This window comes from Hipposideros armiger, unplaced genomic scaffold, assembly GCF_001890085.2.
Source record: "Hipposideros armiger isolate ML-2016 unplaced genomic scaffold, ASM189008v1 scaffold_330, whole genome shotgun sequence".
Lineage (NCBI taxonomy): Eukaryota > Metazoa > Chordata > Mammalia > Chiroptera > Hipposideridae > Hipposideros > Hipposideros armiger.
Genome location: NW_017731680.1, coordinates 1,940,619 through 1,956,251, shown reverse-complemented (window position 1 = coordinate 1,956,251; position 15,633 = coordinate 1,940,619). Strand labels below are relative to the sequence as shown.

General features: G+C 40.2%; 1 protein-coding gene across 2 annotated transcripts in view; it reads left to right on the top strand.

Moving 5' to 3' along the window:
- Positions 1–15,633, top strand: part of TMEM45B (transmembrane protein 45B) — a 36,293-nt gene that overhangs the window by 16,441 nt on the left and 4,219 nt on the right. For both annotated transcript variants that reach the window (XM_019660803.1, XM_019660804.1), the window contains exons 2-3: positions 12,887–13,083; positions 15,097–15,303. In XM_019660803.1, coding sequence (XP_019516348.1) covers positions 12,903–13,083; positions 15,097–15,303 — 388 coding nt within the window. In that variant the 5' untranslated portion in view covers positions 12,887–12,902. The remainder of the gene's footprint in view (positions 1–12,886; positions 13,084–15,096; positions 15,304–15,633) is intronic.

Here is a 15,633-nt window from a genome sequence, read left to right as displayed (position 1 = left end):
GTTGAAGACCTAACCTCCAATACCTCAGAATGTGACTATATTATTTGAAGATATGGTCTTTAAAGAGACAATTAAGTTAAAATGAGGCCATTAGGGAGGGTTCTAATCTAATATGACTGGTGTCCTTATAAGAAGAGGTCACACAGACACACACATAGAGAAGATGTTGTAAAGATACAGGGAGAAGATGGCCATCTTCAAGCCAAGGAGAGGGGACTCAGAAGAAGTCAACCCTGCTGACACCTTGATCTCAGACTTCTAGCCTCCAGATTTGTGAGAAAATGAATTTCTGACTTTTAAGCCACCCAGTCTGGGGTGCTTTGTATAGGAGCTCTAACAAACCAATAAATATGGTATATTCATGCAATGAAATATTCAGCCATAAAAAGGAATAAGAAGTGATGTATACTATAACATGGGTTGAACTTGAAAACATGCTAAGAGAAAGAAGCCTGTCACAAATAACCACATATTGTATGATTCAATTTATATGAAATATCTATAATAGGCAAACCTATAGAAATATAAAGTATATTATAAAATGTTTGCCTATGGCTATGAGGGGGTGGGAGGAGGTGTGGGGGAAATGGAGTGTGTATAATAGGTAAAAGGATTTTTTTTGTGGGTGATGAAAATGTTCTGAAGTTAACCATGGTGATGGTTGCACAACTCAGTGATTATACTCAAAACCATTGAATTCTACACTTTAAGTAAATTGTATGGTATGCGAATTATATCACAAAAAAAGCTGTTATTTTAAAAAAAAGATATGGAAAGCAAGGATGAAAACTCTGGAGAAGTGGGCTTATACTCCACAAAGTTTTAAAGTAAGAACACTCTGAGAAAGAATGACGACATAAATAACAAAGAAAAGAAGTATCTCTGCTTCCTTCAGGAAAAAAGAAGGATAGGAACCTGGCCTAGAATAGAGCAGGGTCTCACAGCCTCAGCATTATCAAGATTTGAGGCCGCAGAGTTCCTTGCTGTGGGGGACTGTCCTGTACATTGTAAGATGTTTAGCAGCACTCCTGGTCTCTACCCAATAAATGCCAGTAACACCACTGCCACCCCCCACCTTCCCCACTTGTGACAACCAAAAATGTCTCCAGACAAATAACTCCCTTCGAGAACTGCTGTACAAAAGAAATGGACCTAAAAGTTAACCTTGCATTGTAACAACCTAGTTGCCTGAATTTTAATCAGGCTATTTTTTAAGGCAGGGCAGTAGTGTGAGGATGGAAGGATCCAGACACCATTTCCAAAGAGAAAATGTGTCTATCTGATATCAAGTAGAAAAAGAGGGAGTTAGTGCTGTTCCAGATAGAATTTGCCAAAATTTTCTTTAGCGCCTTTTGGTATAATTTCTGCCATTCTTATGCTACCTAACTTTTTCCTTGTATTTAATAAAGCTTTTCAACACTTTTATTTCTTTTTAAAATTTTTTTAAAGATAATTATTCTTTGAAAAATAATTTTTCAATTACAGTTGACATACAATATTATATTAGTTTCAGGTGTACAACATAGTGATTAAACATTTATATAACTTATAAAGTGATCACCCTGATAAGTCTAGTACCCATCTGACACCATATATGGGACTATATTCCCTATGTATGTATGATTTACATCCCCATGAAAAGCTTTTCAATACACACACACACACATAAAAAATAAATAAATAAACAAACCTACAAAAGCCTGAGTGTCCCACCTATATCATGTTGACTTAGTATGTATCTGCTCGATTCAGAACACACTAAGTTATGCTGAATAAAATGAGCCCACAGAGCTTTGTGGCCACTAATGAGCCACTAAGCTCTGTGGGCTCATTATAACTGTTCATTTCTCTCATGCCTTGTATTCATCATAGCTTGTTTGGGGCTCAGTTCCATGTCTTGTCATTCTGGAATTTAGGAAGAACTACTGTCACGAACACTGATAGTAATGTGGTAGGGGGAACATATGTTCTGTGGGGTCTTGAACTGGCAATTATGTGTTTCAGCCCAGAAGCAACACATGTCATTTCTGCTCACAAGATCACTAGGAGGCCAGAAAGTGCAACCATACCATGTGCCTAGAAGACAGAGAGCCAGGAATGTTTAATGAATAGCATTAAGTAATCTCAAAGTACTCTTACATATTGCTGTCCCTGTTCATATAACCATTAACCGTATTTGTATGTATACATATATGCAGGATGTTATCGCTGTTGCACAAAATGGAATCATATTATAAGTAGTCTTTTCTGTCTTTGCTTATCTTAGCTACCATTATCCCATGGAAAACCTTCCAGAATGGCTGGTTTATCTCTAATTCATTTTTTGAATAATTACATAATATCCCATGGTGAAGATAAACCACAATGTATTAAGTCAAAGATATGATTGGAACTATGTAGAGTTCCAGGTTCTCTTTGATATTTGGTAGTCCACATATTTTGTATCCATCATTATAAATTGGGAGAAATTAGCTTTAACTCTTCCCTCTGCTGTGAAAGCCAAATACGTAGATCTTCTAATGTTGGAGAGTACTCGTTGCCAAGCCTGGGCATTTGAGGAAGAAAACAAAGTTCACTTCTCTTCTTTTTTTTTTAATTTTTTTAATTGTCTCACTTATCTAGATATACCCCTTCCTTCGCTATTCCTACTTTCCCCATCTAAAGTAATTAAAAATAGGCACTTTATTAAAAAACAAAAGGTGATGTATCAAGTTTTTTTTTAACTACAGGCAAATGGCATTGATCATAATTTCTTCCTTCCTCTGGACCATTTCTTCTCTCTACTTCTGTGACTTTTTTACATTTCCTTTCCTTTCTCCCCACTATTCCTTACTCTTACCCCTTTTTGCGCTTTCTGACACCTTCAACATGTCTTCCATTTTGCTTACCTTAAGTGAAAAAAGGAGAATGTAGATTGGAGAAAATGGCGAAAAACAAGGAGTACAAGGAAAAGCACATCAAACTTCTTACTCAAATTGTGTTCCTTTCCAAGAGATCTCTTTAACATGAAATGAAAAGTTGCCCATACCACTCGCCTTCTTGGTTGCCAGCCTTAACCTAAAGCTACTCTACTACCTCTCCAAAATATTTAATCCTTCCTTCACATTCCCATTCTATCTCATGTGATATCAAAAAAGAGTAAATACATTAAAATAAGAAAGTGAGGGGATTTGTCTTTGCAGAAGTACTTTCTGATGTTTTCCCACCTGTGGGATTTCCTTAGATTAATATATTTTATAGCCACACCATTCTGTGTATACTAGGAAGCTCATTCCATCAGTGTTTTCCTTTTTATTTAATATTTATTTTAAAATTATTTTTTAAAGCTAGATGTCTCAGGGATTTAGCCTATTTGAATGTTGTTATCCAAATTATTAGAAGTCTAAATTTTTATTGTTCAATTTGAAGGTAGTTATTACCGTATTCCTCTTTATTAAAACTGACCCACTCTATATCTCTACCACATGTTCCATAATGTAGCTAATCTAATAAACTAAATATAATAATCTGTTGATGGAAGAAATGTACATCCCTTGCTCCTCTCCCCTATCAAATCAAGGTACTCAGCCTTCCAAGTAGCATAAATAAATCTAAAAGTAGTTTCTGTAGACATGCTGCAGGCCCTACTATACACTGATGTGATTTTTCAATCAGGTAACAGAGAAAGGTGCAGCCCAACAAATTGGTATGGGCTACGTGAAAGCAGATAAGGACTCTGCCTGTGTTTAGGGTACTGCTTCTCAGAAAAATGGGGAAAGGCAGGGAGGATTTGCAAAGCTGGTTTTTCTATACTTCTGGCTAGGAAAAAAAAAAGGAGTATAATAGGCCTGATCTTGAAAGGGACCTATGTTAAATATTAAATGAAAATGGAGAATTTTTTTATGTTGATCACAAAAATTAACAATATAGACAATAATGGACAATAGACGTAAATGTAAAATGCAAAACTGTAAAACGTATAGCAGGTAACACAGGAGAAAACCTAATAAACTTGGATATGGCGATGCCTTTTTAGGTATAACACCAAAGACATGATCCATGAAAACAATAATTGATAAGTTGGACTTAATTAAAATTTAAAACTTCTACAAAAGACAAAATTAAAAAAAATTAGAAGGCAAACTGCAAACTGACAGAAAATATTTACAAAAGACACATCTGATAAAAGACTATTATCCAAAATAAACAAAGAACCCTTAAAACTTAAAAACAAACATCCTAAACTTCTTAGCAAAATGGTGGAATAGATAAACACTGTGCCTGAGTCCCTCCATGAACACATTAAAATTACAGTTAAATTATAGAACAATCAACCTGGAGAACCATCTGAAGTCTAGCCAAACAGAAGTACTATAACTAAAAATGTAAAGAAGAAGCCACGTTGAGAATGGTGAAAGAGGCGAAGACTCAAATGGGCCCCAAACCTTCATGTGGCAGTTGAAAATCAGGAGGGGTATCTTGACTGTGGAGGTTCTCCCTGGAGGAGCGAGGGACCCTAGGCCCCACACCAGGCTCCCCAGCCCAGAGTACTGGTGCCAAAAAGAGGATCCCCCACAATAGCTGGCTATGAAAAACAGTGGGGATTCCAACTGTTTGGGTAGAACAGAAGGCTGCAGGAAACATAGATATCCTCTTAAATGCCCGCACACAGACTCACTCGCTTGCCATCACTCACTTTGGGCTCCGGCAGAGAGACAGTGACTTGGGGGGCCTCAGAGAAATATGGGGAGGCAGATTGAGGTGTGTGGCTTCAGAGGGAGGACTAGAGGACAGTTGGCATTTTCCTGGTGAGGGGTCCTTTTTCTGGGTGCCATCTTGCCTGTGTTAAGTCCATCCCCCACAGGCCATATCTGAATCTGATTGAACTGGTGAGCTCTGTGCTCCACCCAGCTGACTCAGCTAAGACCCCGCCCCATCCAACTTGAGTAGCACTGGAGGCACTTTCTCATGAGCAACCAGCCCCAACCACATTGCACTCCTTCTTGGAAACTATCCGGGTCCAGAAGGCCCCAGGCTAGTAGTGACTGCCCTCAGTGTGTTCTGAGACTTTTGCTGAGCCACTCCAGGCTCAGCACTGGCAACAAACCAGCATTTACATTAACCTGGTGACCATAGTTCTTCCCACTCTAGTCACTCCCTGAGACCCTGCCTCACCCAACTTGCATACTGCATGAGGCTTTATCTGCGACTGAACCTTAAGGGAGCCGGCAGGTGGCAGCAGGCCTCCAGGTGTCCTGGCTTATTGTGGAGTTATCCCAAGCCTGGTGTTGAGGAGGTGGCAGCAGACCTCGGTTCACAGAGATGCCTCTCCAACGTGCATTCAAGTTTAGCACGGGCAGCAAATAACTGCAAATCGCTTTATAACTCCTACCCAGTTAGTCACAGGCAGTGGGCAGCATAGGCCTGCACCAGAGCTCCTCCCAAGAGGCCTCAGAACCAAGATAATTGGAGGGTGGCTTCAGACCACAGCAGAGCACCGCCCAATTACCCCCACAAGCAAAACACACAAACAGTGGTCTAAACAGGCACCAGATCCCACTGGAGTGAATCTCACTCCATGTGGTAAGCACTCTCACAGAGCTGATAAGCTGTGGATGTGGCCAAGTCCGACAGCCAATCAGCCTGATAGTCAATCTCACCCACTGACATGCCAATAGCAGCCAAGGCTCAACTATAACAGGAGAGCATACACAACCCACACAGGGACAGTCCTGGGGCACCCAGTGCAGGTGACCAGGGAGACTGTGCCACAGGGCCCCACAGGCCACCTACTACACAAGGCCACCCAGCCAAGACTGGGAGACATAATGGATCTACCTAATACATAGAAACAAACACAGGGAGGAAGCCAAAATGAGGAAACAAAGAAATGTGTCCCAAATGAAAGAACAGGAGAAAAATCCAGGAAAAGAACTAAATGAAATGGAAGCAAGCAAACGATCAGAGACAGAGTTCAAAACAATGGTTGTAAGGATGCTCAAAAAACTTAGAACTTCAACAAAGAGATAGCAAACATAAAAAAGGACATAGAAATGATAAGAAAGGACCAGTCAGAAGTGAAGAATACAATAACTGAAATGAAGAATGCACTAGAAGGAAGCACCAGCAGACTAGATGAAGCAGAGGATCGAATCAGCGATTGGGAAGACAAGGTAGCAGAAAACACCCAATCAGAACAGCAAAAAGAAAAAAAGAATAAAAAAAACAAAAATGAGGAAAGTTTAAGAGACCTATGGGACAACATCAAGCATTAACAACAGTCACATCATAGGGGTACAAAAAGGAGAAGAGAGAAAGCAAGAGATTGAGAACCTATTTGAAGAAATAATAATGACTGAAAACTTTCCTAACCTAGTAAAGGAAATAGACATCCAAGTCCAGGAAGCACAAAGAATCCCAAACAGGATGAAACCAAACAGGCTCACACCTAAACACACATAATTAAAATGGTCAAAGTTAAAGATGAAGAGAGAATCCTAAAAGCAGCAAAAGAAAGGCAACTATTAGTAACTTATGAGAGAGCTTCCATAAGGCTGTCAGATGATTTCTCAACAGAAACTTTGCAAGCCACAAGAGATTGGCATGAAATATTCAATGTGATGAAAAGCAAGCATCTGCAACCAAGACTACTCTACTCAGCAAGACCATCACTTAAAATTGAAGGACAGATAAAGGCTTCCCATACAAGAAAAAGCTAAGGGAGTTAATCACCACCAAACCAGTATTACAAGGAATGTTAGAGGGGCTTCTTTAAGACAGGGGGGAAAAAATCAAAATTATGAATAATAAAATGACAATAGCTACATACCTATCAACAATTACTTTCTATGTAAATGGATTAAATGTTCCCATCAAAAGACATAGAAGGATGAATGGATAAGAAAACAAAACCCTTACATGTGCTGCCTACAAGAGGCTCACTTTGGATTGAAAGACACACACAGAAAGTAAAGGAATGGAAAAAGATATTTCATGAAAATGGAAATGAAAAAATATAGTCAATATATGGTAATAACTATGCATAGTGCTAGGTGGATACTTGACTATCAGGGGGATCACTTCTTAAATTGTATAAATGTCTAACCACTATGCTGTACACCTGAAATTAATATAAAACCATATTGTCAACTGTAATTGATAAATTTTAAAAGGGGCGGGGGAAGAAAAAGAGGGATAAGAGGTCCAAATTTCTAGGTACAAAACAAATAAGTCATGAGGATGTAATGTACAGCATAAGGAATACAGTCAATATTATCATAGCATACATAGTACAGCATCAGATGGTTGTTGGACTTATCATGGTAATCACTTCTTTAGGTACATAAATGTTGAATAACTATGGTGTACCCCTGAAATTAATATAATATTTATATTAGCTCTATTTTTAATAACAATCTTTTTTTAAATTCTGATTTAAAAATGGGTCAAAGATCTTAACAGACACCCTGCCAAAGAAGATATACACCTTTCTGTTGCTGGATGCCGCCAGGGAAGCATCACTAAATCTCCCCTCCCATGGTCGTCATGTCTAATTCAGAGTCTCCCAAAGAGCCTGAACAGCTATGGAAGCTCTTCATTGGAGGTTTGAGCTTTGAAACAACCGATGAGAGTCTGAGGAGCCAGTTGAGCAACAGGGAACGCTCACAGGCTGTGTGGTGATGAGAGATCTAAACACCAAGCACTCCAGAGGCTTTGGGTTTGTCACATGTGCCACCATGGAAGGGGTGGATGCAGCCCAGAATGCAAGGCCACACGAGATGGATGGAAGGGTTGTGGGACCAAAAAGGCTGTCTTAAGAGAAGAATCTCAATGACCTGGTGCCCACTTAACCATGAAAAAGATTTTTGTTGGTGGTATTAAAGAAGACACTGAAGAACATTACCTAAGACATTACTTTGAACACTATGAGAAAATTGAAGTAATGGAAATCATGATTGACCAAGGCAGTGGCAAGAAGAGAGGCTTTGCTTTTGTAACCTTTGATGACCATGACTCTATAGACAAGGTTGTCATTCAGAAATACCATGCTGTGAATGGCCACAACTGTGAAGTAAGGAAAGCCCTATTCAAGCAAGAGATGGCTGGTGCTTCATCCAAAGAAGATGAAGTGGTTCTGGAAACTTTGGTGGGGGTCGACAGGTGGTTTTTGTGGGAATGACATCTTTGATCATAGAGGAAACTTCAGTGATCAAGGTGGCTTTGGTGGCAGTTGTGGTGGTGGAGAATCTGGTGACAGTGGGGATAGCTATTCATATAATGGATTTGGTAATGATGGTGGTTATGGAGGAAGCTATGGGAGTGGTGGACAGGGTTATGGAAACCAGGGCAGTAGCTATGGCAGGAGTGGCAGCTAAGGCAACTATAACAATGGAGGCAGTGGGCGCGGTTTTGGCGGTGCCAGTGGAAACAATTTGGGACACGGCGGAAGATACAATGATTTTGGCAATTACAACAATGACTCTTCAAACTTTGAATCTATGAAAGGAGGAAACTTTGGAAGCAGAAGCCCTGGCCCCTGTGGTGATTGATTGCCAATACTTTGCCAAACCATGAAATCAACGTGGCTATGGCAGTTCTGGCAATAGCAAAGCTATGGCAGTGGCAGAAGGTTTTAATTACTGCCAGAAAACAAAGCTTAGCAGGAGAGGAGAGACAGAGAAGTGATAGGGAAGCCACAGGTTACAACAGATTTGTGAACTCAGCCAAGCACAGCGGTGGCAGGCCCTAGCTGCTACAAAGAAGACATGTTTTAGACAATACTCATGTGTAAGGGCGAAAACTCGATGACTGTATTTGTGACGAATTGTATAACAGGTTATTTTAGTTTCTGTTCTGTGGAAAATGTAAAGCATTCCAACAAATGGTTTTCACATAGATTTTTTTATATATATACCCATGCTGTTGATTGCTAAATGTAATAATATAATCATGATGCTGAATAAATGTGTTGTTTTTTTTAAAAAAAAGATATACAAACAAGCATATGAAAAGATGCTCCACATCATAAGTCATTAGGGAAATGTAAATTAAATGAGATACTACTACACACCTATTAGAATGCACAAAATCCAGAACACTGACAATAACAAATTTGGCGAGACTGCTAAACAACAGGCACTCTCTTACATTGCTGGTAGGAATGCAAATTGGTACAGCCACTGTGGAAGACAGTTTGGCAGTTTCTACAAAACATATTCTGATCATGCAATCCAGCACTCCTGTTCCTTTTGGTATTTACTCAAAAAGGAGCAATCCTGCTCCTTTTGGTATTTACTTGGTATTTACTCAAAAGAGATAAAAACTTGTGTCCACACAAAAACATGCACACAGATGTTTATAACAGCTTTATTCATAACTGCCAAATCTTGGAAGCAGCCAAGATGTCCTTCAGTAGGTGAATGAGTAAATAAACTGTGGTACATTCAGACAACAGAATATTATTCAGTGCTAAAAATGAATGACTATGAAGCCATCAAAAAACATGGAGGAAACTTAAATGCATATTATTGCTGAGAGAAGTCCACTTGAAAAGGCTACATACTGTATGATTCCAATTATATGACATTCTGGAAAAGGCAAAACTATGGAGACAATAAAAAGATCAGAAGTTGCCAGGGGTAGGGTAAGGAAGAGATCAATGGGAGAGCACATTTTAGGGCAGTAAAAATACTCTGTATGATATTATAATGATGGATACATGTAATCATACATCTGTGCAAACACAGAATGTGCAGCATTGAGTGAACCCCAAAGTAAACTATGGACTTTTGGTGATTATGACATGTCAATTTGGGTTCATCCTTGGTAAAAAAATGTACCATTCTGGTTACTGATGTCGATAATAGGTGAGACTATGAATGTGTGGGGCAGGGCATATATGAAAAGTCTCTATACCTTCTTCTCAATTTTGTTGTAAACCTTAAAACTGCTCTAAAAACATGAAAGACATAGAAAACAAATAGCAAAATGGATGTAAATGTAACCACATCAGTAATTAATTAAATATGAATAGACTAAATAAACAATTTTTATTAAAAAATAGGCAGAAATTGTCAGCTATACAAATTCTCAAAGACTCTACCTTTTGTGCATACTTTGGAAACTAACTAGAGGCATGTTAAATGAAGTAAACCAAGAAAGAAAAAGAAATGACATCCAAGAAACGGGATCCAAAATAGGAAAAAGGCAAAGAGAGTTTGGAAGATGGTGCTGAATGCTTCAGGATGACAGACAACCAGTCAAGTTTTGGAGTAAGAGGCTAGAAGGCCCTGGAAGAGAAGTCTCTAGCAATAAAATGGAACTGATAAGTTATCTGATGTTAGAATATCTAGACATCAATTTGGTAGAAATTTGACAGATCCATTAGCTCTTTTGTAGAAAAACAGTGATTAGGTATATGGAAAACTAAACAAATAAAAAGCAAGGCAACTATTAACTCCAGAATAAAACAAAAATGTTGAAAACATAATCCATAATACACTATTTGGATCAGCATTCATTCCACAAATATTTGAATACTTACTATGTGTCAGTCTCTGTTGTAAGTACTGGGCTAACTGCAATGACGAAAATAGATCAAATTCCTACTTTCAAGGAGCTTACATTCTAGTGGATGAAGATAGATGCTTTTAAAAAAATTCAATATGTTGTATAAGATAGTGATTCACGCTTTAAAGAAAATTTAAAAGTATACATGGATTAAAAAGTGGGACATGTCTGCTATTTTACATAACGTAGTCAGGGAATAAAGAAATCTTTGAACAGAGTCCCGAGTAAAGGGAAGGAGAGAATGGTTGACTCTCTGCGGGAAAACTTCTAGAAAGAATAGAGTGCGCAGCCCTGAAGCAGGAGTGGATTTTATTTGTTTATGCAACGGAAGGGCCCCTGTGTTGCAGGGGGAGAGGGGTAGGAGAGATCAAACAGGGAGCACAGGATCACGTGGAGCTTACAGGCCCTGGTAAGGACTGTGGGTTTACAGAGCCATAATAATGAAATGAATGATTTAAACAAATTAGTCTAATGTAACTACTGTGGAAATGAAGGGGTGAAGACAAGAGAGAGGTCGTAAGAGAGCTAGCTCCAGGAAGTTGGTAGATAATGTCCGACAATGATAAACTAACAGATGGCAGTGTGCACACATTAACTAGAACCATGGTGGTGAATACCAGAAGAAACAGTGGAAAGGATTTAAAGTGCTTCCACTAGGAGGTGAGGAAGGAGGGAGTATGGGGCTGCTGCTTTGCATTGTACACCTTTAAATACTGTTTGACTTTTTATAAACTATAAACATTTTTTGAAAAGCTTGTGAAATTTCTTTATGAAGGGTGGAAACCTCAACTGTTAAGGTATCAGACATGAAACAGCCCTGACGATGTAGCTAGTGACAGAGATGGGGCCCTCGATGGCCAGGGTTGGAGCAGGCTGTGCAGACTGCCAATGCTCTATCTTCCTAAATGGTATTTTCTAGATCACCATCAACTGCTATTTTTTTCCCCCACCCTATATTTCTTTAGGTCACCACCCAGGCCACGGGGGAAAACAATCATTTTCCTACTAAATAAATTCTATAAAACACTCATAATGTTGACCCAATAGTCTGTCTATACTACTGTAAGTAGGATAAAAGAAACCATGCCTGAATCTTTTTTTTTAACAAAGTGGTGTTTATATAACTATTTTGACTTTTACCAAATATCAATCATATTGATCATATTCATTTACACTAGAGGGCTGCATCAAATCTTATTTTCAAATTATTTTCCAATCAGGTGAAAATGATACTGTGCATTCATTTGCACGTCTTCAATTGCAATGGTTTGTTATCAATTTGTATTATTTGTGAATTGTGTTCATGTCTTTTGCCCATTCTTCTATGGTCTCTTTCTTACTAATTTGTAAAGGCTAAGGGAACATTGTGATAAGAAAACAGCTATTTGGAGTCACTGCCTGGGCATTGTGTGTGTGACAACCCTACTCACATCCAGTGTCTGGACATTTAGAAAAGAACTGAGCTTAGGATTTCCACCCCAAGTTCTGGCTTTGCTTTTCCCAGGGTACCTTTTAAAATAACCACTTAAGAGGTAAGCCTTCAAAAAGGTAGTGACCTCCACCCCAGCCATCTTAAAAGTAATAGGTGCTAGCTACCCTGCTGTCTGTCTCCTGCTCGCTTGTGACCTGGGACAGAGGGCTGCCCTTCCTCCTGGGACAGCTCATTGCCCCCCCCCACCACCCCCACCACCCCATCTCTGGGATCTGTAATAAATCTCGCGATGTTGCTGCCTTTGTGTGCGTGTACTGAAACTGTGCCTTCAATCAAAATGACTCCGTGGTTTTCATTTCCCCAAGATGGGAGCCTGGATGCTGAGGGGGCTCCCTGCCAACTGGGAGTGGCTTGTGCCTCCTCCTTCAGCAGGTTGTAATCTGCATATTCACAATTCAAAGCGCCAGCTGTTTCTCAGCACAAATACTCATTTACCGTCACTGTTACAAACATCTTCCTGGTCTTCTGTTTGCCTTCTGATGTTTATGATCTATAAAATGCTTACGTGGCTGAATATTTTTCTTTCCTAGTTCCCTCCTTTATGTTTTGTTTCGGAAGGCTTTTATACCATGAGATCAGTTACTATTTACCTATCCTCCTTCCCCCCTCCCTTTTATTTACCCATGTTTTCAAAGCCTCGGGGGCCAGTGTTATCCACATGGGCTATATAACTCACTCAGCAGACAAGACTTCAGTGACACAACATAAAGACTTATTTTGTGAGACTGAGTGGATCCTTCTTAATACGGCTATGATTTGGAATCCTCAGTCACATACTGGGTTTCCTGCCAAAATACCCATTTGTTTTCTTCATTCAGCCACCTAACAGCTGTCCCTATTTTTCAGGTGTCCTCGAACCCCGATGGCAAACTTCCAGGGCCACGCTCTCCCAGGGAGTTTCTTCTTGATAGTTGGACTATGGTGGTCAGTGAAGTACCCACTGAAGTACTTTCATCAAAAGGGGAAAAGGAGCCAACTGATTCATTATTATCAGCGTCTAGAGATCATTGAAGCCGCAGTCAGAACTTTATTTTCGGTCATTGGTAAGAATGGAGTCATCTGGTCCAGGGGGTCTCCCCATCATACCCAGAACATTTAACCCATTTTCTGAACCCTGCGAAATGAATGTTTCCCCTGGCAGAGATAATAGAACAAGGATTTTCAGTTGATCACTAAATACATTATAACATCTGTTGTGTACCAAGCTTTGTAATATTAACAGTTAATAGCACCTTACATCTTTAGTGCACTATGGAAAACTACGAAATAAACTACATTCTTTGCCCTGGAAGGACGTAGGTATAAGTTGTAGGAACTGAAGACACACTGTATGAAAAAGATAAAACACAAACATAGAAAAAAATTATGATAGAGTAAGCTCATGTGTGTGAGCTATGAGAAATTACTAAATGGAGTTTTGTTTTAGAAAAATTATCTTCTCCTCCACCCACAACTGTCTCTCCCCTAGAATCTCAAGAGTAGTTAACACCCAACTCACTGGCATAGCCTCCATCCCCAGATCTCAAGCAATTATAGAGAGGGGCGTTTATGCTAGAAGGCAAGTGAGAGAGGCAGCGGAAGCGATTGAAAAAAAGGCAACAGAGGGCAGTTTGGGAAGAATCTTCCTTTACTGTGCCGCATTCCGACAAAATCCACCCATTCCACTCCACTGGTGGCCCCCAAGGAACGGGTAGTGCCAAGAGTAGAAAGTGTTTTTCCTCAGGATTAGCCCATCACGTGAGTAATGAGGGGACTTACTCTGAAATTGCATTTGCCACGTGCCATCTTTGACCTACAGTCCTTGGGAGGAGCCGAAGCAACGACAGTAGCTTCTCTCGGAGTCAGCAAAGGCACATAGCTTTGTTTGCCCAGTCCAGCTGAATTTTCCCAATCACCAGCCATTCAGGCATCAGAAAGGCTTTCTCATCTTTCTGGAGCTGAGAAGTGATAGGGACCATGTGGCTTAAATGGTGAGGAAAGCATCAACTTTGCCTAAATAAAGCTAGAGAAATTGTATTTGGGTGAAAATAATACTCATGAACCAATAATCTCTTGAACTCCTACCATGTGCCAGGAACTTGTTTTAGATATTGGTGATACAGTGGGGGACCATAGTCCCTGCTCTCCCAGGGTTTCCGTTCTAGTGTCACAGAGACTTCCTCTTCCTGGGTTGTTTTCACCAACTCCTTGATCCTTTGTACATAAATTCAGAACGGAGTTGGGTTTGAGAAAAAAAATGGCTGAGGAACAGGATCCAGTATGTTGCCATGAAGGATTTATTCTAGGCCCTAAGAACATTGGGGGCACCAGGTATGAAGGCAAATCTTTTTTTGCCTTCCAAAACAGGTGACAGTTGAAGGGATCAGAACTGAGAACTAGCTATCCTGTGGCCCAGTTTCATCAGTCTTCTGCCCCCAGTCTCTAAAGCTTGCCTCTCCTAAGATACAGTCTGGCTAGAAACAGCAACATGAAGTGTTTAGGACACTGAGAGACCTAAAGCTATAGGAAGGACCCCAGGTCACAGAGCTTGCTCTGTGATTAGGAAGAGCCCTCACTTGAAATCTGCCCTGACAGAAACACATCTGGGAGCTACTTCTCCTCCTCAGGTGTGCACAGGTGTCTCATCACTAGTATCTGCCTGCTCGGATTCTATTATTCTCAACCTAATTGTTTCCTCCCACGATTTCTTTCACTGCTCACTTGGCAGAGAGAGCCCAAAGATTAAAGTATCTGTCACACTCACACTTAGGGGACAATGCTTTGCTTTCAGCTACTAGACAAATTTCTTGTAGACCTGTGTGGCTGCGTTTGTTTCTATTGTTTCTTCTCCTGCTCCTCGACCCTCCACCCTCCATCCAAAAAACAATACAGGCAAGCTATCTACACAAGTTCCTCAGCTAATACCTTTATACTGAGGCAGCTGCATTTGAGGCAACAAAGTAGGTCCACCTTCACCCACATCTCGACTTTGTCCGTGACTCGGGGTTATTTTTTTGCTGTCTGGTATTTGTCTTGGAACTACCCTTCCCTCAGTTTCCACTGTCATTTCCCTGCAGGGATCCTGGCAGAGCAGTTTGTTCCAGATGGACCCCACGTCCACCTGTACCATGAAAATCACTGGATAAAGTTAATGAACTGGCAGCACAGCACCATGTATCTATTCTTTGCAATCTCAGGAATCACTGATATGCTCACCTATCTCGTAACCCACGTTCCCTTGGGGGCTGACCGATTGGTTATGGCTGTGGCAGCATTCAACGAAGGTAATTTAGTGTTAAGGATGGAAAAAAGGAAGCGAGAAACTGACGAGTTGTTTTTACAAGGGATCAGGGCACAAAAGACCAGAACTATTGCAAATATAATAACCTTCCCCAGAAAAAAAATCCAAATTTCTGAACTTCAAAAACCTGAGCAGGACTTGGTCCTTTGCTCTGGATGGATGCTTTATTCCATAAAGCAGCACGTGAAAGAACGAGGCTTTTAGTCAAAGTCGCTGGCTAATAGTACACAAACTCCTTGCCCTCCCCAAGCCACTAGGTGCTCATGTGTGTGATTGCATGTGTGCACACCCACATGGAAACATACAAGAACTA